This window comes from Euprymna scolopes, chromosome 20 (assembly GCF_053919585.1).
Source record: "Euprymna scolopes isolate OS-2025 chromosome 20, ASM5391958v1, whole genome shotgun sequence".
NCBI lineage: Eukaryota > Metazoa > Mollusca > Cephalopoda > Sepiida > Sepiolidae > Euprymna > Euprymna scolopes.
Genome location: NC_136501.1, coordinates 111105577 through 111130838, shown reverse-complemented (window position 1 = coordinate 111130838; position 25262 = coordinate 111105577). Strand labels below are relative to the sequence as shown.

The following is a 25262-nucleotide window of genomic DNA, read 5'->3' as shown; positions in this document are numbered from 1 at the left end:
AATACTTAACATAATTAAATCCTTCTTAGATAAGAGAAAAATCCAGGTAGTCCTCGACGGTCGCACATCTAAACAATATGATATAAATGCGGGAGTGCCCCAGGGTTCTATCCTTGGACCTCTATTGTTCCTGATATTCATAAATGACCTCCCCGACAACATTGCCTCTGAGATGGGTATATATGCTGATGACACTACACTCTATGGCAGACACGACAGGAAGACGAATGAACACATTTCTAAAGAAATGGCAGAAACACTAGAGGAAGACCTCCAATCTGTAGTGGAATGGGGACAAAAGTGGTTGGTCGCGTTCAATGCTGCCAAGACTAAACTAGTTTCATTCAATAATTACAAGAAACCCTCTCTACCACCCATAGCAATGGCCAACGACTCTTTATCTGAGAGTCCATCTTTCAAACTCCTTGGCCTAACGTTCACAGGAAACATGAGTTGGAACAATTACATTGAAGGCATTGCCAGGGCCGCTGCAAGAAAGGTAGGCTCTCTCTACCGTGCTAGAAAACTACTAACACCCGAAAGTATCCTGTACCTCTATAAGGCCACCATTCGCCCATGTATGGAGTATTGCTGCCACATCTGGGCTGGTGCATCTGCTACTAGTCTCTCGCTCCTTGACAAGGTTCAAAAGAGAGTCGCAAACCTGATAGGCCCTGAACTGGCATCTAAGCTTCAGCCTCTGTCCCATCGACGAAATGTTGCATCCCTCTGCCTTTTCTACAAGTATTTTAGTGGTGAATGCTCTGACGAACTGCAATCACTTGTGCCCCCACGACGCGAGCACCCTCGACAAACCCGACAGGCTACTAGATCCCACCCCCACACTGTAGAGATCCCTAGATGTAAAAGATCTTTTTACTCCAATAGTTTCTTCCCCAGAACCGCAAGACTCTGGATTTCCATTCCAGGTCCCTGCTTCCCCAACAGTACTGACGTGCAGAAGTTCAAGTGTAACGTGAACCGACACCTTGCTGCCCAAATCCCTACATAGTACCCCAGTAGTTGTTGCCCCTGATAGTAGCCCCCTACACCAAAGTGGCAATTTGCCTTGTTTGGGGTGAAAATGTAATAAAAAAAAAAATAAATAAAAATAATAATTATAATTAAAATAATAAAAATAGTAAAAAAATAATAGAAATGATTAGTAATAATAAAATAATAATAAAAATAATAATAAAGTCTTTATAGAATAAAGCATTTTCAAAACATTTTAATTTAAACTCCTCAGCCTAACATTCACATGGAGCATGAATTAAAACAAATACATTGAGCGCATACCTAAGGTCGCTGCGAAGAAGGTGGGCTCTCTCTACCATGCTAGAAAACTACTTACGCCTGAAAGTGTCCTGTACCTCTTTAAAGCCACCATTCGCCCATGTATGGATTATTGTTGTCACATTTGGGCTGGTGCATCTACTACTTGTCTCTCACTCCTGGACAAGGTTTAAAAGAGAGTCGCCAACCTGATAGGTTCTGTACTGTCATCTAGGCTTCAGCCTTTGTCCCATCGACGAAATGTTGCAACCCTCTGCCTGTTCTACAAGTATTTTAATGGTCAATGCTCTGACAAATTACAAGCACTGGTACCCCTTCGACGTAAATACTTCCGTCAAACCCGGCAAGCAGCAAAATCCCACCCCTATAAAGAGATTCTTAGGTGTAAGAAAGCCTTCTGCTCAAATAATTTATTCCCCAGAACTGCTAAACTTTGGAATGTAATGTGAACAAACATCTTGCTGCTCATCTCCCTTCATAATGTCCTCGATAGTAGCCCCCTACTTCAAAGTGGCACTTTGCCTTGTTTGGGGTGAAAGTTGAATAATAATAATAAAAAAAAAACATTGAATAATACCTGTCTGGCTTTACAATATGAACCAAAATGGCTGCCGGAACAATGACATAAGTTTTTTTTTAGCATTATATTGTCATGTATTTTTTTTCTTTCTTACCCAAGAATTTCTAATTTTTCTGAAAGACATATACACAAAAAGATTTGTTACTGACATAATAATAACCGTTTGTTTCTGCATGGCGAAACGACTCTGTAAAAAATGTGCCGAAATCTTAACATGCTGGAGTTGTTTTGCATGAAAAATAAATATTTGGATGTTGAAATGTAACTTTACTGTTATTTTTTTATATATGCTCTGTAGCCATATTTAACATACATTGAGCTTTTAAGTAAAAAATATTGGTATACACAAAGAGTGAAATATAATCGGAAAAAAAAAACATGTTTTACTAAAAAGAAAAACGTGTTGACATTTTCGTTTTTTTTTTCAAATAAAGTGTTAAAATAATGTTACTGATAAAAATAAGGAATTCCCTCATTATTTCCTTCCCTGACTGTACTAAACTACTGAAGTGTGAATGTAATGTGAACAAAGATTTTGCTGTTCAACTCTCTCACAACACTGCTACTATTTTTTAATATGCCTTGTTTGGGCTGAAAAAGAGTAAAAAGAAAGAAAATGAGGCCAAAGTATGTTAGAAACATGTTAATTTAACCTGAAGCCTGGCTGACCCACGAAAAGACTATTTCTGCCTTAAGCAGGATGGACCAATGAAAATGCTACGAGGTGTCTTTAAGTTTCCAGATTGTTTTTTTTTTTTGTACAGGCATTTAAAATTGGCGTAGACTCTTAAAAATTCAATATGTTATTGCTATACATCTTACGAGATGACTGACCAGATTTTATGATTTCAGGTTCAAATGAACAGCTACAGCAGGAATTGGAATACACCCTACTAAAGCCTGATTGTCAAATCTGGTGAATTTAAAAAATACAATCTGGATGTGAGGACACTTTAGAAAAACGATATGCAATAAAATTCTATTTTTAACTTGGAAAAAACGTCACAGAAACGTATGGAATGCTTCAGACTGCTTTTGGACCATTTTGCATAAATCGAGTATCAGTTTTTGAGTGGCATAAGAGATTCAAGGAAAGCAGGGAGTCTGTAAGGGATGATGAGAGGTGTGGGAGGAGTAAGGAAGTCAAAACACCAGAGTATATTGGCCAAATAAAGAATTTCATGGATAAGGACCGTCGTTTGTCTATAGAGACAATAAGTGCACGGTTGGATGTTAGTGTGGGAACTGTACGCACAATTATTCACGAGGAACTGAAGATGTGGAAGATTTGTGCGAATGCATCAGTCCACAACTCCATCCTTGTCACAAACTATTTGACCAAGATGGGCATCAAGATAGTTCCTCACCCTCCCTATAGTTCAGACCTTGCTCCGTGTGATTTTTGCTTATTCCCTAAGTCCAAGGAAAGCCTTAAAGGCTGTTATGAGACAATCGAGGAAATGAAAGAGGCTGTGACAAGAGTCATTAACATGCTCATGCAAGAGGACTTTCATGGGATTTTCCAGAAGTTGTTAGAACAGTCCAAGTGCATTACAGCCGGAGGAGATTACTTCAAAGGGAACTAGAGTTTCATGTATGTACTATTGATAAAAGTGCGCATACGAGAAAAGTCTGGAAACTTATTGGAGGCACCTCATAATTGAAACTTTAACAAAATAACGGAAATATATTTCAGAGGTTATCGTGAGAAAAATAAGGGATCCCCGAAGAGGCTCGATAAATAAAAATGTTTTTGTTTCCATTTCAGTTGGCGAGGCACTACTTGATAATCAAGCAAGAGTTAGATTATCTCAGGCGTAAAAAGTAAGTAGAAATATTTCTTTTTTTTTCTCGCATGCTTTCTTTTATTTATTTATTTTTTTTTACAAAGGATTCACCACTTATCAAGGCTCAAGGCCACTCAAGGATCAGGGTTAATGTGTGTACGGTAGTCACTAAGATAAGTGTAGTGATCGTTGTGTAGAATTTGGTTATTTAAGGAGATGGCTCAACAAAAACTTGTTTACATTGAACTTGAAGACGACCCTATTGTAATCTACTGAAAAGCAGGCTCAACAAAAACGTGTTGATTTTTATTTTGCACGGTTTTATTTTTATGAAGGAGTTACTTTCTTTTTGCCGACTCTTTATTTTCGTAAGCTATATAATAGAGAGTTGCCTGTATGTGCATAAGTGAGGCGGCGGGGGGGGGGGCAGAAATAAGTAGGTGAGGAGTGGATGTTGGGACCAGGGGGAAGAAAACGGAGGTAATTGGAAGGAGAGAAAGAAGGAGTTAAATACGTAGAATTTTTGGTAAATTTTTACGACATGTCTCAGTGTATTATATTATGTTAAGAACAGCTTTCAGAATACCCCCCCAACCGTGAAAGCCGTTCCTAATATGGAGAGGTCAGTGTGTTTATAATATGCTGGGCCGCATTGTAAAAATTTACCGAATTTTTAGTAGAAATGTTACAGTTTAACTACGCAACACTAAAATGTACAAGACATCAGTAGCTAGTTTTATATGCACAACTAGCGGGGCTACCCGGCGTTGCTCGGGATCGTATAAACAATGAGAAAACTGAATTTGATTTTGAATATAGTTCTTATTCTTTGGAGAGAGGAATTTTTAATGTCTATGTATCATTTGCTATTTTGAGCAAAAGAATATTTTACCTACCTAGGACTAGTATTACACAATGTGTAATACACATATGAAATAATTGTATCTTACCTAGGGTAGGTAATTTACAGCGTGTATATGAAATAATTTTACCTTTGCAAGGACGGGTAATATACAACACATATTTAAGTTTTATCTGCACAATGGCATGGACAATCTATTTCTGGACTCATTCTTGGCGGATTAGTTACAAATTGTTAGGTAAATTGTCACTTTCGAGAATTTTGCAGGCGATTATAATGATGCGAATCATAAACATGGTGTGAGATCCCATCAGCATATTTCAGCGATGGGAAAACTTTTTAAAGGGAAATGGAACCCTGACATGTTTTTCAGATAACTGCTGAAATATAAATAGGGGCGATTAACACAAAAAAGCTTATGAAAACAAATGTAGTTTAAACCGAAAATTCTGTTTTCAATTCATAACAAATAAATAATAAAATATCGTCAAAGAATGAGAGTTCAATATAGAAACGTTGTTTTAATTTGAATAAAATAAAATACGCATCAAGTGCGCTTGAAAGCCAAATCACAACGTAATTCAGGGTGACCCCAAAAAGACGGGCCCCAACTGTAATTAGGCCTCGTTTCTTAGTGTTTTGTCCGAATGAGATGAAACTTTGGTCATAACTAGTTTATTATATTCAAAAAATCAAATCAAAACACTAGGGTCTTTGGGGTTTCTTTCTCCGTTCTACAGCATATGTTCTAGATGGCCTCCATTTATTTTTTTTGGGGGGGGTTACCCTGTGTAAGGAAAATAAACAAATATTTTACTTGTTTGAAATTTATCACAAATATATTTCAGAGGTATACTCCATCTTCAGTGTGTTGTTTTGTTTCTTTTTCTTCTTCCTTGCCATGTTGTAAAGTTTGAGAAAGAAGTCTGTTTGTAAGGAGCCGCGTGTTGTATCTGGCGGTTGTATTATGGAAAAGGGAAAAAAAAAGGAAACAAAACAACACACTGAAGATGGAGTATACCTCTGAAATATATTTGTGATAAATTTCAAACAAGTAAAATATTTTATTTTCCTTATATTACGTTGTGATTTGGCTTTCAAGCGCACTTGATGCATATTTTATTTTAATCATAAAATATGTTGGTAGTACGTAAAATATACTAGTCTACCTGTTGGCCCTTAAAGGGCAAGATGAAAAATGTTCAAAATAAAGTGATTTGGAGATTATATTGTCTTTTATTCTCTTGAGAAAACATTTTTTAAGTGATGAGTGAAAAAAATAAAACTCAGGAAGCCTCTAGAGCACTACTCCAAGCACAAATTAAAATTAAGGAGTCTCTACTAAAAGCACTACTAAAACCAAGTTTCTACCTCTCCCATCCTTGAAGAGAAATATTTCTTTAAGGCCTGAAATAAATCATTAGAATCCACAGAAGCACTATTAAAAGCAATAAATATGATTATAGTTATATATTGTATATTTATATTTAAGTTTTTTTTTTTTTTAAACTCAATGGGGTTGAATTACATTTATTTGTAAGGAAAACGCATTAAAATAAGTTACAGCAAAAATATTGTTGACTTTGTGTATGTTTTAATTAGCAGCAGTGGCTTTTAATATCGGACTTAAGACGGGGCGACCATGAAATAGATTAGCACACAATTTTTTGGAAACCGGAAGTCAGAAACCGGATGGACGGTTTAAACGCCCAGGCAAGCAAGCTGATCTGAGTTTTATAATTATATAGATGAAAATAAAAATTATTCAAGATTAATAAAATAAGATAATTTGTACGGTTATCCTGACGCTCCGCACTTCTTTATTTACATTGGAAGTGACGTCACACAAATCTTATAATACGGATGGCTACAATTGCAAAAATAATTTGTTTTATTTTTCTTTCATTTTGAGCTCCTTTTTTCTCCCGTTTGTTTTTGTTTTCTACAATTAATAAACCAGTTTACAAGTAAAAAATAATTTGTTTTAGCGAATTTAATTTTTTTTTCTCTCCCATTTGTTATATTGGTATTTGAGCGGAGAATCTAACATTTCTTTTCATTTTGAGAATTTGTTTTAGTTTTTAATTACTAACACAGCGGAGAATTTAACTTTTTTTTTTCTCCCATTTCTTATTTTGAGCGGAGAATTTATTTTATTTTCATTTTGAGCTCTTTTTCCGATCCGGCGTTACCTTTTATAGGTACTCCTGCAGTCCTGCACTTTACGACCCGAGCTATTTTTTAACGCTATTATTTAGAAACCTATTATTTAACATGGGGAAGGGAGAGTGTATTGTAACTATTCTGTACTTTCACCTAACAATTCAATTTAAAAAAAAGGTAAATATGAAGAATTACTCCACCCTCAAATTCCTTTAAAATTACTACTCTTAAAGTTTTTCGGGGTCGCTGAAAATGAAAATAACGTTTAAAATTACGGAAAACGAGTAGTTTCCAAGATTGAATTTACTTGTAAACTGGTTTATTAATTGTAGAAAACAAAAACAAACGGGAGAAAAAGAAGCTCAAAATGAAAGAAAAATAAAACAAATTATTTTTACAATTGTAGCCATCCGTATTATAAGATTTGTATGACGTCACTTCCAATGTAAATAAATAAGTGCGAAGCGTCAGGATAACCATTTGTACAAACCCCAACACACACACAAACATGGAAAAACACACATATACATATGCATTAAAAAAAAACAAATGGTTGCTGACATATTTTAAGATAACCAGGTTTTAATCAGCAGGAAGGCAATCTCGAGATAATGTGTTCCATAGAGAGAATGCTTGAAGTATCATTTTTGTTGTCAAATATTCAAATCTAAATGGTGCATCGTTGGTATTTTCTTTTTCTGTTTTTTCCCTCGGACGAATATCAATCAAGGGACAATTTTCTCTGAACCTGCTTATAATCGCCATTTTTTTTTTTTTTAAATTGCGCATCCATCAAGATTTATTCGGCTTTTGTTTGGAAATTGACGGTGAATAGAGTAAATGGATTCCTGTCAGTTGATTCAACCTCATGCCGCCACTCACGCGGCTACAAAGAAAAACCGTTTATTTCTTTTTTTCGACTCTCAATTGATTTTTAATGTGATAAATCATGCTATATTGGAACTTACACAAAATCAATTGTTTTTATTATCGCAGCAAAAGTTTCGTTGCACTCTTTATGGTCTTTTGGATGACAGCCACGTACACAATTATGCCAAGATTTTCGAAAAAGTGAAAATATATACACACACATACAGTATATATAATATATCTTTTATGTAATGTATTATTATATATATATTTTATAAATATATATTAGAGTATTTTATATATGTGTGTAATACATATGTTTAATATATACTGTATGTGTGTGGATATAATGTTTAATACATATATATATATATAGTATATATGTGTGTATAATGTTTAATATATATGCAATATATATGTGTGTATATGTTTAATATATATATTATATGTGTGTATAATGTGTTTATATATATTATGTGTGTGTGTGTATAATATGTTTATATATATATTATATATGTGTGTTTAATGTTTAATTTATTATATATGTGTGTATAATGTTTGACATATATATTATATATGTGTATAATGTTTGATATATATATATATTATGATTGTTGAGCTGGATTAAATCCGACGATATGAAATAAAATGGAGGTGGAAGGACCTGGATACTCAACGTTTCGCCCGATTTATGCGGGCTTCTTCAAGCGGGATGGTCATTGACGAGAGAGTCGGAGGATTGGGGCTATATATAATGATGGGGGAGAGCAGCGTGTTTTCCTTATGTAAATTAGATGTCATATATACATGTATATACATTTTATGAGAGAAGAACTAATTAGAGTAAACTAGTGTAGTGGATTACGTCTAAAAGAAAAAATATCGTAGAGATTAAAAATTGTGTTTGGAAATATAGCGGTGATAGATTAAATAAATAAAATGACACGAGATTACGAAAGAATCTTTTTTTTTTTTTTTTAAATTAGAAATAATTGAATTGGGATAAAATAGTGCAGTAACTTAAAAGATGGTATCTAAAAATAAGAATAGGAGGTGATAAAATGGAGTCTAAAAATAGATAATGATAAAATACAGTAAATAAGTAAAATAAAAATAAAATTAAGTGAAATTACGAATTTTTTTTTTTTCTTTTTTTTTTTTTTTGCGTTTAACCGGTGTCTAAGTTGTTTTCTTTAATAATTATTTTCGACATAAAGGGAGCAACGTGGAAAAAACCTTTCCTTTGCTTAATTATATTGCTGGAATGGGAGATTATAGCTGACTCAATTAAACGTCGTGTGGATCTGTTATGTATGTGTTTAAGGAAAGTTGCTTTGTTAAAATCAAAATGGTGGTTGTTTTCCATGATGTGACAAAATATGGCGTTGAGTGTATTGTTGTTTTTTACATCTCTTTTGTGTTCATATATTCTTTTATTTAAATTACGTTGAGTTTCTCCTACGTATATTCTTCCACAATCAAGGCAGGGTATGGAATATATTCCGGCTTTGGTGTTAATGTTGGTATTAGATCCCTAATTGTTAAAGAGTTTAGTTTTGTTATTTGAATGCCTGTCTTATTTAGGTTCTTATAGATTGTGTCGTTGTTTTTATTAGTTGGTAATGTTAATTGTCTGTTGTGTGTCTGGCTATTTAAGGAATGGTCTCGGTTATGGTAAATTTTTAGTGCTTTTCTTTTTGTATTTGCCCAAAAATGTTGAGGGTATTGCAAGTTCATGAATGTATGTTCGATATACTCAAATTCTTCCACGATGTATTCTTTACTACATATTCTCAGGGCCCTAAGAAAAAATCCTATTAGAATACCTATTTCAAAACACTTAAATAAAATAAAAATTAAATTACCTTTGCCGATAGATAATATAATTAAAATAATAAGTATATGCATTGACATGACATATTTCACATTCGATGGACTCTGCTACAAACAAAAATTTGGACTGCTCATGGGTAACCCTCTAAGTGGGGTTTTGGCATGTCTATTTTTAGAATTCATCGAAACCGGACCCATGAAATATAAATTGCCCAAAGACACCTGCTACTATAGATATATTGATGATATTTTAATTTTTCTCACTATATCTTCCAAAATAGAGAATATCACTGATAAATTAAACAAGATTGAACCCACTATTAACTATACGTATGAAAGAGAAAATAACAACTCCATACCTTTTCTGGACATCAACATCATAAATAACAGTGATCATCTAAGTTTTAAAGTCCATCGGAAAGTCACGAATAAAAATGATTACATACAGTTTTACTCTCATCACGATGATAAAGTAAAGTAATTATGTGTGTGTATATGGTTAATATATATATATATTATGTGTGTGTATATGGTTAATATATATATATTATGTGCGTGTATATGTTTAATATATATATTATGTGTGTGTATATGTTTAATATATATATATATATATATATATATTATGTGTGTATATGTTAAATATATATATATATATTATGTGTGTATATGTTTAATATATATATATATATATTATGTGTGTATATGTTTAATATATATATTATGTGTGTATATGTTTAATATATATATATATATTATGTGTGTATATGTTTAATATATATATATATATATATATTATGTGTGTGTATATGTTTAATATATATATATTATGTGTGTGTATATGTTTAATATATATATATTATGTGTGTGTATATGTTTAATATATATATATTATGTGTGTGTATATGTTTAATATATATATATGTGTGTATATTTTTAATATATATATATATATGTATATATGTGTGTGTATATGTTTAATAAATATATATATGTATATATGTGTATGTATATGTTTAATATATATATATTATGTGTGTATATGTTTATTATATATATATTATGTGTGTATATATTTAATATATAAATATGTGTGTGTATATGCTTATTATATATATATTATGTGTGTGTATATGTTTAATATATATATATATATTATGTGTGTGTATATGTTTTATATATATATATTATGTGTGTGTATATGTTTAATATATATGTATATATTATGTGTGTGTATATATGTATATATGTGTGTGTATATGTTTAATATATATATAATGTGTGTGTATATGTTTAATATATATATAATGTGTGTGTATATGTTTAATATATATATATTATGTGTGTATATGTTTAATATATATATATATATTATGTGTGTATATGTTTAATATATATATATATATTATGTGTGTATATGTTTAATATATATATATATATTATGTGTGTATATGTTTAATATATATATATTATGTGTGTATATGTTTAATATATATATATATATATTATGTGTGTATATGTTTAATATATATATATTATGTGTGTATATGTTTAATATATATATATATATATTATGTGTGTATATGTTTAATATATGTGTGTATGTGTTTAATATATATTATATATATTATGTGTGTATATGTTTAATATATGTGTGTATGTGTTTAATATATATTATATATATTATGTGTGTATATGTTTAATATATGTGTGTATGTGTTTAATATATATTATATATATTATGTGTGTATATGTTTAATATATATATATGTGTGTATATGTTTAATATATATATATGTGTGTATATGTTTAATATATATATATGTGTGTGTATATGTTTAATATATATATGTGTGTGTATATGTTTAATATATATATTATGTGTGTATATGTTTAATATATATATATTATGTGTGTATATGTTTAATATATATTATGTGTGTATATGTCTAATATATATATTATGTGTGTATATGTTTAATATATATATTATGTGTGTATATGTTTAATATATATATTATATGTGTATATGTTTAATATATATATTATATGTGTATATGTTTAATATATATATATATTATGTGTGTATATGTTTACTATATATATATATTTTGTGTATATGTTTAATATATATTTATTATGTGTATATATGTTTAATATATATATATATTATGTGTGTATATGTTTAATGTATATATTATGTGTGTATATGTTTAATGTATATATTATGTGTGTATATGTTTAATATATATATATGCATAATGTTTAATATATATTATATATGTGTGTGTGTATATGTTTAATATATGTCTGTGCGTAATACATTTGGTACACACACACACACATATATATATATATATATATATATATTTCATATATCGTCGTCGTTGACAGAATTCAGATACGTGTACACATTTCGCTTATTTTGTTTACAATACGAAACAGATCGTATCCGTGTACAACGTTTTTCTTTTAGTTTTTTTTATTTCTTTTCTTTCTCTTCTTTTGTTTTGGAAGATTTTAATGGTCATATGTTTGCTGGCTGCATTAACTTCTCAATTATTTGTGTCAATTTTGGTTAAGAATGGATTTCAGCTGATCTTGAAAACAGTCTGGTTCCAAGGGCAAGTTCTGAAAAAAGAACTTTCTTGGGTTGTCAGGGATCCAGGCAAGGTGTCCCAATCAGCGTAGACGGTGTCGTATTATTGTGGCTTCTTTGCTTTCCATCTCTGAGCAAAGGAGAAGCTCGGTCATGGCGATTAAATCTTGCCACTTTATTCGTAAGATATCTTGCGTGGCGAAAATGTTCCAAGTTTTTCAGGTCTTTGCTATAGAGTACTCGGGTCTTACAGGAATTTACAACAGCTTTGTGGGTTATTAACTTGGTAGATTATGTCAGCTTTATATATATATATATATATATATATATATATATATATATGCATACACTCGTGAGCCAAAAAAATGGGGTAAACAAATTTTACACATTTTGTTGCACTAAAAGCTATATTGAACAAAGAACAATTGAACAAAGAAACTTAAACGAGACTAATAACACAGAACAATACATTTACATTAATAAATGATTAGGATGGAATCGCATTACCTTTTATTTCTTTAAAAGATCAATCCTTTTAGATATGTCCTCAACCAAAGTTGCTTTGCACGGCTTCCCACAGTTTGTCATTATTCAAAAAAGTTCTTCCAGCCAATGTACAGATTGAGATATTATGGACCAAATATTCTCGATTGGGTTTAAATCGGGGCTTTCACCTGGCCAAAATATCACATCAATTGAATTATCAGAAAACCATTTTCTTGTGACTTTAGCAGTGTGTGCAGAGGCATTATCATGTTGAAAAATAATGTTCCGAGATATTCCCAGCTTCTGGATACTTGGTCACAGTCCTGTTTCTAATATTCGAATGTATTCCTTTGCATTGATTGACTTCTTACATCTAATAAGTTCCCCAACTCCTACTGCAGTAAAAGTTCCCCATACCATTATCCCTCCATCCCCGTGTTTAACTGTCGTTTTTATGCAAATTTTATGCAAAAATCTTTCTCCAGTTCTTCAATTGCACCCATTTATTTAAATATCTTTTATTTTAAAAAAAATCTTGCTCGCGAATATTCGTCAAAATGTAATATTTAAAAATATTTAAAAATATATTAATTGTCGCTGAAGTTAATGTTTTAAAGAATAATTAAATAAATATTGAATTGTCTTAAAAACGCACACAGAAAAATAAACAAAAAAAAAACAAAAACACGGTACATAAAAATCAATCTTGGTCGCAAAAATCCAAAACTGAAAGTCACCCATTTATTTAAATATCTTTTATTTAAATACGTTCGTTTTGTTACTTACTTAAAAAAAAATGTTTTGCAAATATATATTTTTTCTTTTAAATCTTCAAAAGTTTTGTAAATATATTTACAAAAAAAAAAAAATTACTGGCGAATATTCGAGCATGTTTGCTATTTGACGTGTTTACAAACAACCGACACATTATAAACTAAAAATTGACAGAGGAGTTTGGTAGGTACAATTTTCTAAACAAATATATATATATATATATATATATATATATATATATATATATATATATATATACGCATACATAAATATATTTAGAAAGAGGTTTGTGTTTACTATAACCTTTTTATGCAAATATTATGCAAGTATAACTCATGTAGGATATCTGCATGAATATAATTACACGTAACAGTTCACTAAAGGTGATCATCGCATGAGAAAACTGAAAAAACTAATAGGGAATTAATAAAAATGAATGTTTAACAGAATATGCAAATTAGCTAGATCTTTTGCTAGTGAATGCAATTCCACGACCCATATATAACAAAATTGTATTTTCTTTTAATTATTAAAAATTATATATAACAAAGTTGTATTTTCTTTTAATTATTAAAAATTATAGGAGCACAAAGAGAGACAAGATCACTTATGTTTTTAACGCCACCAAATATTTCATCGAATTGAGTTTTATCACTCAATGAGAACCCTCCCACCCCACTCCATTGGACTTTAACCATCTGTCCTGATCTATATGCTGCTATATGGGGCCCATGTGCTGTATCAGGTCGTCCCTCCATCTCATCGTTGATCTTCCCTTTGGCATCTTATGTTCACGAGGTGTCCATTCCATTGTTCTGATGGACCATCTGCTGTCATGCTATTTGGCAATGTGTCCTGCCCATCTGTGTTTGGATGCTTTAATGGCAATATTGATGTCAATAAGTCTTTTTTGTTGGCGGATCCAGATGTTTGTCTTTCTGTCTTGTAGAGGGATGCCTAACATTATCCTCTCCATCTTCCTTTGTGCTATTGCCAAGATTTCACTTTGGCAAGTTGTCAGGGCCCATATTTCACTACCGTAGATCATCACAGGTAGTACATACTCATTGAAGATCTTCCCTTTGATTGACATGTTTGCTTTTCGGGTTCTCATGATATTCTGCACTTTCCCAAAAGCTGCCCATCTTCATCTTTTGTAATTTGCTTTCCCAAGTACACGTAGCTTTGAACTTCATCAATGATTATTTGCGACTTGGCAGCGTACTGGTTTAACATCAGTTTAGTCTTCCCAAGATGCATGTTGAGGCCAACCGGTTTGTTCTTCGGGTAGATATCGTTTAGAATGTGATTTAGTTCATGAGGAGAGTGACGTACCAAATAGTTAAAGCAGAATAAATTGTTTCAAACTTTAAAAATAATTTTGATATTAAATTATTAATTTTTTTATTATTTCAGATTTTCACAAAAATCCATAAAAAATGTGTACATATTTTCGCAAATGTCAAAATACCTGTAGACTTCAGTTTTACTAGTTAATATTAATCAATAAATATCATTTCATCATTAATTAATTAAACAAAACAAAGAAACAAACACCAAAAGAATTATATTTATTTTGTTATGGTAATGTTTTAAGCTTTATTGAATGGAAATTTATCTTACACATGCATATATAAAATATATATCACACTCCCTCACACACACACACACACACACACACACAAATATATATATAGGATCAAGTAAAAAATAGATACCCTGTAGCAGACGCTGCCACCTCGCGGTGACCGGCGCACATTTCAACTAACACCGGTGATTTGACCTTGATATTGACACATTTTATTTTCCAACTTTGCCTCAGGGCTTCGGTTCGATCCTACCAACTTACCAAAACTTTTACCCCCCCCCCCCCGTTTCTTTTTATTTAAGAGCACACACACATCGAAACACCCGGGCAACACCAGGTACCCCCGCTAGTTTAATATATAGGGTATTTGAACCCATGCGAAACTTCATATTAGGGTCTTAGCTGTGAAAATAGGTGCAAAAGTGTGAAAATTACAAAAATGGAATCTCCCAGGTGAAGGCCAAACGAATATGCATCCGTGACGTAATAGCTATTGGCTTATGTTTTAATTTTTAGCCTTGCAGAAAACATGTCTTCATAGCTCAGACATTAGCGGTAAAGGAAAAAAATAAGCCATAAGCTAAATGTTTTGGTTTCAATTCTCGGTGGTGGCGTAGTCATTTTTTAAATTTTTTAAAAACTTTTTAAATCATTATTATATATTGGGTCCAATATAATCTATATATCTGTGAAAGTGTCTGTGTGTATTTTCCTATGCAATAACTCTGTCAGTTTTCAGTGTACAGACTCGAAATTTGATATACAGGGTATTGAGATTTGGGAAAATCTTTGTAATTGGTTTTCGGCCAGAAATTTGGCTGTTAAGAGGTCAAAGTTCAACGATTTGACCTTTGATAACTCTACCAAACTCTTCCGACAATTTTGGGTTTAAACACTTGAAATTTTAGATATAGGTTCCTTGGACATGGATCTAACTTAATAACTTGATTTCAGTCCAAAACAATAAATGTTAAGGGGTCATAATAGGGGTCAAAGTTAAAACAATAAACCGCTTTTTTTTTTTTTGCTCAACATACACCTCCAAACACCCGGGCAATGCCGGCCTGAAATGCTAGTATAATAGTAAATACGAAAACGACCGGGCAATTTCAGACGACCTGCTAGTGTATGTATGTATGTATGTATATATGTCATATGTATGTATATGTTGTGGTCAGGTCATATGTGGTCAGGTCATGTCATGTGCTACTGGTACCATGTGACCCAGTACTACCTGCCTCATGGTCGGGTCACCTGCGACTAAACTGGTTCCCCACCAGAGTTGTTTGGTGAGGAGGGCGGCTAGTCTCCCTGAAGGATTAAAAACAAGACCTTTCAAAGGGCGAATGAACCCTTTTTTGGGGTCAACGGCCAACTAGCACCGTGTATATTTGTGTGTATGTATATATGTGTTGGGGTGAAGAGGGCTCCCGTAAGCCGTAATGAAGGCAACCTTTTTAGGAGAAGCAAATCTCTGATTTAAAAAACCATAAAGCAGGAGACCAGTACCCGCATTAAGCTGGTCTGCAGTTTGATTTGTTGCTGGCTATCTTGCTCTTGCTTGTTGCTGGATCTCAACATTTTGAACCGAGAGAGAGACTTAGCTGTCGTACAAAGCTAAGACTCTGTAACATCATCTGTGTATAGATACTCCCTCAGGCATTTGGGCTTATGGATTTTAAATGTCTGAGGGAGTGGCACTCGTCTGACAAGACGTTGCAATCATCATATATATATATATATAGAGAGAGAGAGAGAGAGAGATAGAACAGGAGGATGAATTAGAATAAGGCCTGTTACGGCGACGGATACATGCGACAGACTATTTAAGGTGATTAGAAAAACCATCACATGTGATGATGAATAGAAACGTAGTGGTCATCTCGTTTTAACACGGAAATATATTACTGGGGAATTTTAAAAAAATTCAGTTATTTTATAAAATTGATTTGCATTTAATTGGTTTATCCTTATCACACGTGATTATAAATAGAATCGCCCAAACCAATGCGGGAATACCCCCAAAATTGGCAACACCTTCTCTCATGAGTGTTCTCTGTATTCTACTGACCAGAGAATTTTATCTGTCAAAATAAAGTCCAAAGTTTTTTGCTTTGTTTTTTTGAAGGAGGGGGGGGGGAAAGGGGAATCACCTACTTAGACTTCAAAACTGACTTCAAAACTGGCTTCGAAACTAACAAGGTTGGATAGGGCGTGCTGAGCAGCTCCTGCCCAGATGTGGCAACAGTACTCCATTTTAGGGCGTACCTGGCTCTTTTACAGATAGAGGATTGCATCAACAGTGAGACCCTCCTGGAGCAGTAGAGTGATCCAACCATTTTACGGCCCTGTCGGTGGGGCATTAGAATACACCGACTGCCCCCCTGCAGAGGGTAAAAGTCCCTCAATGGGGGTCCTGGATACGAACTTAAACTATATCCAGTGGTGAGGCCCCAGCTTGCAGGCTTTGGGGAGAGTGGAGCCACTCTTTAATTGCCATTGCTCCCAGGTCCACTCTGACCCAGAGTGGTAGTACCTGTTATGGTTCCAACTATGGGTTGAATAGAAACCGACTTGAAAACAACAAATATATTCTATTAAATAATTTTTTCTTCCGAATCTTTGGATTCAGCATTAAATAACTCGAAAAGGGTTGATATGCCATAAAACAAAAACAACCAACCAACCAACCATTTTACATTTTTACAAGTACTCTAATGGCACATACTCTGATAAACTCATAGAACATGCACCTCCTCGATGTATATGCTCCTGAATAACCCAAGAAGCAGCAAAATTCCACCCCTTTACACTGAGGGCATTGCTATAGTTGCTGCAAAGAGAGCAAACAGGGTAAGTTAGATTAAGACCAAAGAAAATATGAAAGGAAGCAATAAGTATGAATTTGACAGAGCAAGGGATAAATAAACACCTGGCCAGAGATAGGTTAGTTTGAAAGTCAATTTCTAAGAGCTGTCCAACACATGCTTGCATGTAAAATGGACATTAAACCGAATATACGATGATTAAATAACTTGAGAAGGGTTGATGTCCAATAAAAATGGAAAAATGCAAAATTTCAATGTTTTGTTATCACATTTCACAATCGAATTAGCAAAAAAAAAATAATAAAAGGAAAATTTAAAAAAAAAAAAAAAAAAAAAATTTAGTTTGGTGAAAATGACACCAAAAACATTAAATAACGGAAAATAATCAAAAATGTAGACCAACATAAATTTCTCTGGATATCATTGTCATCAATACTTTGCCGTAACTGATGCAAGAAAACCACTAAGCAACCGCGCCATCGCTCATTTATCATTTTAGCGATGGGGCAGGGAAGAAAGCATGTTTTTGGAATGGCCGGCATCCTTAGTTTTATGTGGAGTGGTCGGGAGGCTGCAGTGGTTGGTTCGGATGATCTGCTCTTTCTGAATCATTCCAAACCATTTTTATTGGCAGGCAGTTGGCAGAATCCAAGCAACAGGGTCACGGACCCCTTACTTTTTGTTGAACTCTAATAAATTTTTAGCGTGTGGCTATCTTAATCACTTGCGATACCAGCTTGTAGATGCATTTAGTAATCGGAAGAAATCCTGAAAAGTCCTCAGTCTGCTTCTGACAGAATATAAATAGCTATGTTATAACGATTGATCCAAAGAATTAAATCCTCATAGTCAAAAGTTTGAAATATATATCCATACATATACACATATATATATATATATATGTTATTTGTTTTTGCGATACGTTTTGAATGAATTCAATTATTTATGAAAGTGTATTTTTACCTAAATGCGAGTTGGGAATAATTTTCCCTTTAACCAATTTGGTACCCCCACATGGGAGACGGTATATATATTGTTTTTAAAGTATAATTATCCACTGACACGTGTTTCGCCGTCTACAACTCATCAGAGTGGCTGAATCTAGCGAGATCTGAAGTCATTATTCAGGCAAGTCTGATTGAGCACGATTGAGTTATTCATTTTTCCAATTTTCCAGGATATCTTTTCCATTTGCCGAGCGGTCTTTTTTATACTGTCTTGCGTGTTGTATAGAATGGAGCCCAAATGTTGTTGTTTGGCAATGTTTTCAACAAGTTAGACTGCTCAGATTCCAACAAGTTAGACTGCTCAGATCCCAATAATTTAGACTGCCCAGACTGCAACAAATTTCGAAGGTGAAAACTCAAACCACAAAGATTCACAAAAAATGTTACAGTTTTAGTTTTTTAATAATTGTGCAAGATCTGTTGGATTTGTCCTATGAAAGCCGACTCAAGCAACCTTGCACGTTGACGATTACATAGTGATCTCATTGTGACCTATAATTTCTTCTAAAAGTTCTATGTTATAAATTCCAAATTTCCACAACCTGGCAAATACTGGTACACGCTAGCAAATTTAGATTTGCAATTACAGAATATGATTCTAATTTTTTCCTTTGCTCTTTATTCTAACACTACACTAAGTTTACTGTTTTATTTCGCTACAGTTGATATTGTGTAGAACAATAAGAAAATCATAGTGAACAATGCATTCAACAAAATTTCACACACATTTCTAGATACCTATATCTAATAAGTTCAAAAGAAAGGACACACTTAGGGAGGTACTTTGGTGGTCAAGTCACTAAATAGAGATTAGCTGGTTTCCCGGAATAGCCCAGGATGTAATAAAGATTGACTGAAATACATGTTCTAGCTGGTTTCTAGGCGTTGCCAGGGATGTAATATAGACACATTATGTTGTATATTACCTGTTCTCTTCTCCCTAAGGTAAAACAATTTCATATACATGCTGTAAATTACCTATGCTAGGGATAAAACATGAACAATACCAGTCCTAGGGTAGATAAAACAAATAATACATAGAGATGAAAGATTCCTCTCCCCTAAGAATAAAACATATGTTCAATATCTGCTTTTGTTTTTTCATTGTTTATACGGTCCCGAGCAACGCCGGGTAGCCCTGCTAGTTGTGACCTATAATTTCCTCTAAAAGTTCTATGTGAACACTAACAGAAACTATCCCATTGTCAATTTTAATTAAACTAGATCCCTGGACCTTGGAATAAACTTCCAAGTGTGTTTATTGAGGGCGAGACTATTGGGATCAAATAAGTTTTAAGGAACCCAGAAAATAGGTAATTGACTTGCAGACAATGTAAGCAAACGGATCATAAACCTTAGTTGTTTTGTTCTACAGAATGCATCCCTTAAAAGTTATTTCAAGAAACTCTTAGCTAGTGGAATAAATGAAACCAGGTTCAGTTTTATTTTTTAAAATTTTTGTTGGTCCCCCGACAAAAAAGAGGGTGGACCTGTAAATTCACGCTTGTCCGTTCGTCTGTTCACACTTTTCTCAATAACTACACCTTGGAATTTTTTGAAATTTCACACAAACATTAAACATGATACGAGTAAAAAAGTAACAGAACGGATTTTCCGGGAAAACTCCGGTTGCCTCCCTAGGGGTGCCTTTCAGGTTAAAATGGCTAAAATTGACACTTTTGTGCTTTTAAAAAAAGTTGATGCCTTGGATTTTTATAAAACGTTCTGAAAACTTGTAACTAACTGATTTCTGTATAATTTTGTTTGTCTATACTTTGCGATAACTCTTGGATGTGCCCCAGGGGCTCTTTTAGGTCTAATAAAAGCACTTCATTTTTGGGGCTATTTTACCATATTTGTCAAAAATTTTCTGTGTATGTCTATTTAGTAGTTTTGCATGGTGTTGAACTCAAATTTAAATATGTTAAGGTCTTGGCGACTTTTGAGGCTAAATGTGAGGGGGGGGATGATAGACTTAGTCATTTCTTTTTTAGCATGGGGCAGAACTCAAATTTACACATGTTAAGGCCTAAAACTGCACTGTTTCTTCATTTTCACCAGGATTTGACGTCTCCTGGGGACTTTTGGGGCTAAATGGGGGGGGGGGCGAAAATGCTGAACTTAGTCATTTTTTTATGCCTCAATCACTTTGCATGCTTCATTTGTTTTAGTTTTTGGTTTTATCGAGCCTCTAAAGAAGCTCACTCTTCGTGTTTATTTTGCCTTTGGCCACTCTCAAATATTGTATCTATTTTGGAGGACACTATTCATTCACAGATTCCAGTCTGGCCTTTTTTATTTTTAATTGTCCCCATTTAGCTCCCACTCCCATTTAGAGACTGACCGCAGTGGGTGATCTGACACTTAGCAAAGATTTGGAGGGAAGGCCTTACTAACCTAGCCCATTAGCATTTTGTTTGATTTTTTAATTTTGCATTCTTTCCGGGTGTTTATAGATCCCCCTCCCCCCATCAATACTCACTCTTGTATGCATTTTCATCTGTAAATAAAATCACATCGAAACAATTAGGGATAGTTAAAGTCCATAGAGCAATGGCAAAAGAATCTAAGAGTACCTATTTACAATGCCCCCTCCCCACGGGACAGAGTTAGACACCACGGTCGTTTTTTTAACGTGGAGAAAAGGTACAAAAAAAAAATGTCTCAGTTGTGAAGGATTTCTCCTCCACCGAAAGAGAACAAGAAATGGAAGTGCAGCATCTGAAGAACAAGAGTAATCCACCCCCCCTCAAATTGTCCAATTGATTACTGTACACTCTTTAACCTTTATCCTCGATTGGCCTCTGGGCCTTGATAAGTGGTGATGCCTATGTAAAAAAAATAAATAAATAAATAAAAATAAAAAAAAAATACTCCTGGTGTAGATTCCTCATAAAAATAAAATGAAACCAAGAAAAAAGACAAAACAAATATAAAACAGTTGTATGTGTAAATATTTAACCGATAAACTCTTAAATTACTCGTCACTTATTAATAGGAAATAGTAATCATACCCCAAGGATGGTTTTGTTTGGATGGATGAATAGCGTGTATAGAAATATGTCAGCAAGTTGATGAAAGGTAAAATGTTCATTTTAACTTGCTGACATATTTCTATTGTTTTTATGCATGTGCAAATTCATTCATTGAAATGGTATGATTTAAACATCTTATCTGCCGATAGCTCAAATGATAGGAAACACAGCTGGAGTGCTAAATGTTTTTATTTTGATTCTAGCTGATAGCACCCAAGTCATATTTTTTTGTTTTCACTTTTGAAATCAATACTCCTATAATTTTTTTTTTTGTATGTATTGATATTCATATTAAAAACCCTTTTTTCTATTTATTTAAAAAAAAAAAAAAAAAAAAAAACTTTTTTATATATGGGCTGTGAAATTGCATTCATTAGCAGAAGGTTTTCTTTGGTGTGTATCGATATTCATATTAAAAACCCTTTTTTCTATTTATTTAAATAGAAAATACCACTTTTTTTATATATGGGCTGTGAAATTGCATTCACTAGCAAATAGCTAATTTGCATATTCTTTAATAATATTCATTTTAATTAATTCCCTATTAGTTGCTTCGGTTTTCTAATGGGATAATAATCTTTAGTTAACTATTACGTGTAATTATATTCATGCAGATATTCTACATGATTTATACTTGCATAATATTTACGTAAAAAAGTAATATTTGTTTAAAACGAATAATGAAGTAAACATTAATAAATTTATTTTAACAGCTTTTGTTTTTGCGTATTATTGGATAAATTGTTGCAGGTGGTAGGATGTGTTTTTTCTGCCTCTAATTCTTTTTTGGATAAATATTTGTGCATTCTCTCTCCTTTCTCTAGATGAGACCACAAAGTTTCAATGGGGTTTAGTGGGTCTACTTGATCACTGTAATCTCTTTTTTTCTCAAACCAACCTATTGAAACTTTTGACGTAGGGCCTGGGGCATTGTCTTGTTGGAAGATTACATCATTTGGAATGTTATTAGTAAACCTGGTCCAGCATGTTAGTATAAACTGTGGAATTTATTCTGCCCTCACATATGTACAATGCCTGAAGAAGCCATGCAGTCCCAAACCATTACACTTCTTCCTCCAAATCTGACAGTTGGAACCACGCAATCAGGATGAAATGCCTCTTCTTCCCTACAGCGAACTTAAACCGTTCCAGGCGTGCCAAAAATCTGATGAAAAAACTGAGTTCGCTACAATTTTTAAATAGATGTTATGGATTTGTATTCACATGAAAAATTCAATTGTTCCTTTTAAAGTTTAGGAAATAGAAACTATTAACTTACCTCAAAGTTAGTTTCGTCAGACCAAACAATTTTGGCCCAATCATCAGGTGTCTGATTTTCATGTTTTTTTGTTTTGTTTTTCAAATTCCAGTCGTTTTTTTTGGTTTTTTAAAAAATTTTTTGGCTTCTTCCTTGCTTTAATCCTGCCTCTAAATAACCTTCTTCTCACTGTTTGAGCTGATATGTTTTTGTTTGCAACCTAAGTTCCATCTTCCTAGCAACTTCTGCCTAAGAATATCCTTTATCAGCAACAATTTATGTCCTTTTAACCTCTGAAAGCTGCTTCTCTGGAGGCATTTTCAATTAAATATAGTATTATAGCACTTGATTGAAATGGAGGGCTGTTGTCTTGGAGAAGCTTCATGTTTTGACAAGCCTCTGGGTTTGACCTTTACTCCTGATCTGAAATGGAAGACGTATATCAAGTCAGTTGCCAAGGTCGCTGGAAGAATGGTGGATCTTTCTACCGCTCCGGTAGATATCTCACTGATACAATTCTCTATCTATATAAAAGCCAAGTACGTCCAAGGATGGAGTACTGTTGCCACATCTGGGCAGAAGCTGCTAGAAGCAGCTTATCTTGCCTTGACAGACTACAAAATAGACTTCGTAACTTAGTGGAGGATGCCAATTTCTCTTCCCTGCAACCTCTTTCCCAAAGAAGGGACGTTGCGAGCCTTTGTTTTATCGTTATTTCAGCAGCAAGTGCTCGTCTGAGCTCTAATCTCTAGTTCCCCCTCGCCAATCTTTTTCGAAAAACACCTGTCTAGCCGAAACCACTATAAATAATTTCCCCCACTCTTTATCTGTGCCTAAACTTAAATGTAGATTCCATGAACAATGCATCTTTCTCAGAAATGTACGCCTGTGGAACTCTCTTCCGTTTGCCTGCTTCCCAGCTGACTACAACCTGGTTGTCTTCAAGTCCAACATAAACAAATTCTTGATGAACCGCCCCCTTAAGTAATCCAATCTACCAAATTTCCATTAATAACGATTACTACGATATTATCCCATTGATTACTGTACACTCAATAACCCTTATCCTCAAGTGGCCTCAGGGCCTTGATAAGTGGTGACTCCTATTTATTTATTGGGATAGATTTAGTATAAAACTCTAAAGCAAATAAATTTTACAATCAAAATATTTTACGTTTGTTCTCAATTCTTCACCATACGTTGCTTAACCTTTAAATGCGTAGGTTTAAACTATTATCTAAGTTTTTTATGAGTGCTGCATAATTTTGACCATAGATATATATATATATATATAGGAGAACAATAGGAATGGGAAATTAAGTCAAAAACTATATATTGGTAAATATAGATTGGTGCATTTATTCAATAAGGGAATACAAACAATTAGTTGGGGGATAGAAGGGACTCTTTATGGCAAGGTATTTCGAAGCCTAATGCTTCTCATCAGAAGAGTAGAGAAGATGCCACATAACATAGTGGGGATGCGGTGTCTAGGGTGGGATTCATCAGGAACGAAATAGATCAATTAAAATTATAGATGATGTTGGGGGGAGTTTTATCGAATTCTAAATAAAGGAGGAAAAAACAGCCTATCCTGTCTTGACAGAGTACAAAATAGACTTCGTGTGTGTGTGTGGTCACGAATAGGCTCCTATATGGTTGACTATTTAAAAAAAAACTGATTACATATAATGATAGAAGATGTATCGAGGATCAGGAATGGGTATGTTTGATCTGGCAGAACGGTGGTTCATAAAAATTGTGGGGTCTGCGTTCGTGCCTGGCCCCCAAAGTATGGAAATAAAAAAAAAAAAAACGTTTACAAGGGTATTTGATATAGATGTACATAAGAATACTTTGATAAGTATGTTTCAACTTAAATAGGGATTGTATAATAAAATTGTGGGGTATGCGTTCGCACCTGTACTCCATGGAAATATGGCACAAACTTTAACAAAAACTTTTCATATCTATTTGCGTAAGTATATTTTGATATTATGTTTCAGTTTGAAGAAATATGGTATAATAAAATTATGGGGTGTTCATTCGCGCCTAACCTCCATAGAATGTAAATATGTCACAAAGTTTAACAAGATTTTTTAAAAGGGGTGAGGGTCCACAATAACACCTTAACTTTAATCAATTTACGTTGGCTTTTATTTTTTTGAGTTGAATCATTTGTGTCAAATAAATTCATCTCATAAATTCACGTTAAAGTAAAAGCCAAAAAAAAATGTCGGAACTTTAGACAATTCTCGACACAAATTTTGCATAACTCTGTTTTTTCCTTCTCCAC

At 33.2% G+C, this 25262-nt stretch overlaps 1 protein-coding gene across 6 annotated transcripts in view; it reads left to right on the top strand.

Moving 5' to 3' along the window:
- The window catches only part of LOC145241561 (mitogen-activated protein kinase kinase kinase 7-like), a 621914-nt gene that overhangs the window by 559280 nt on the left and 37372 nt on the right, over positions 1–25262 (top strand). For all 6 annotated transcript variants that reach the window (XM_080104629.1, XM_080104627.1, XM_080104631.1 and 3 more), the window contains one exon: positions 3645–3700. In XM_080104629.1, the coding sequence (XP_079960755.1) occupies positions 3645–3700 (56 nt within the window). The remainder of the gene's footprint in view (positions 1–3644; positions 3701–25262) is intronic.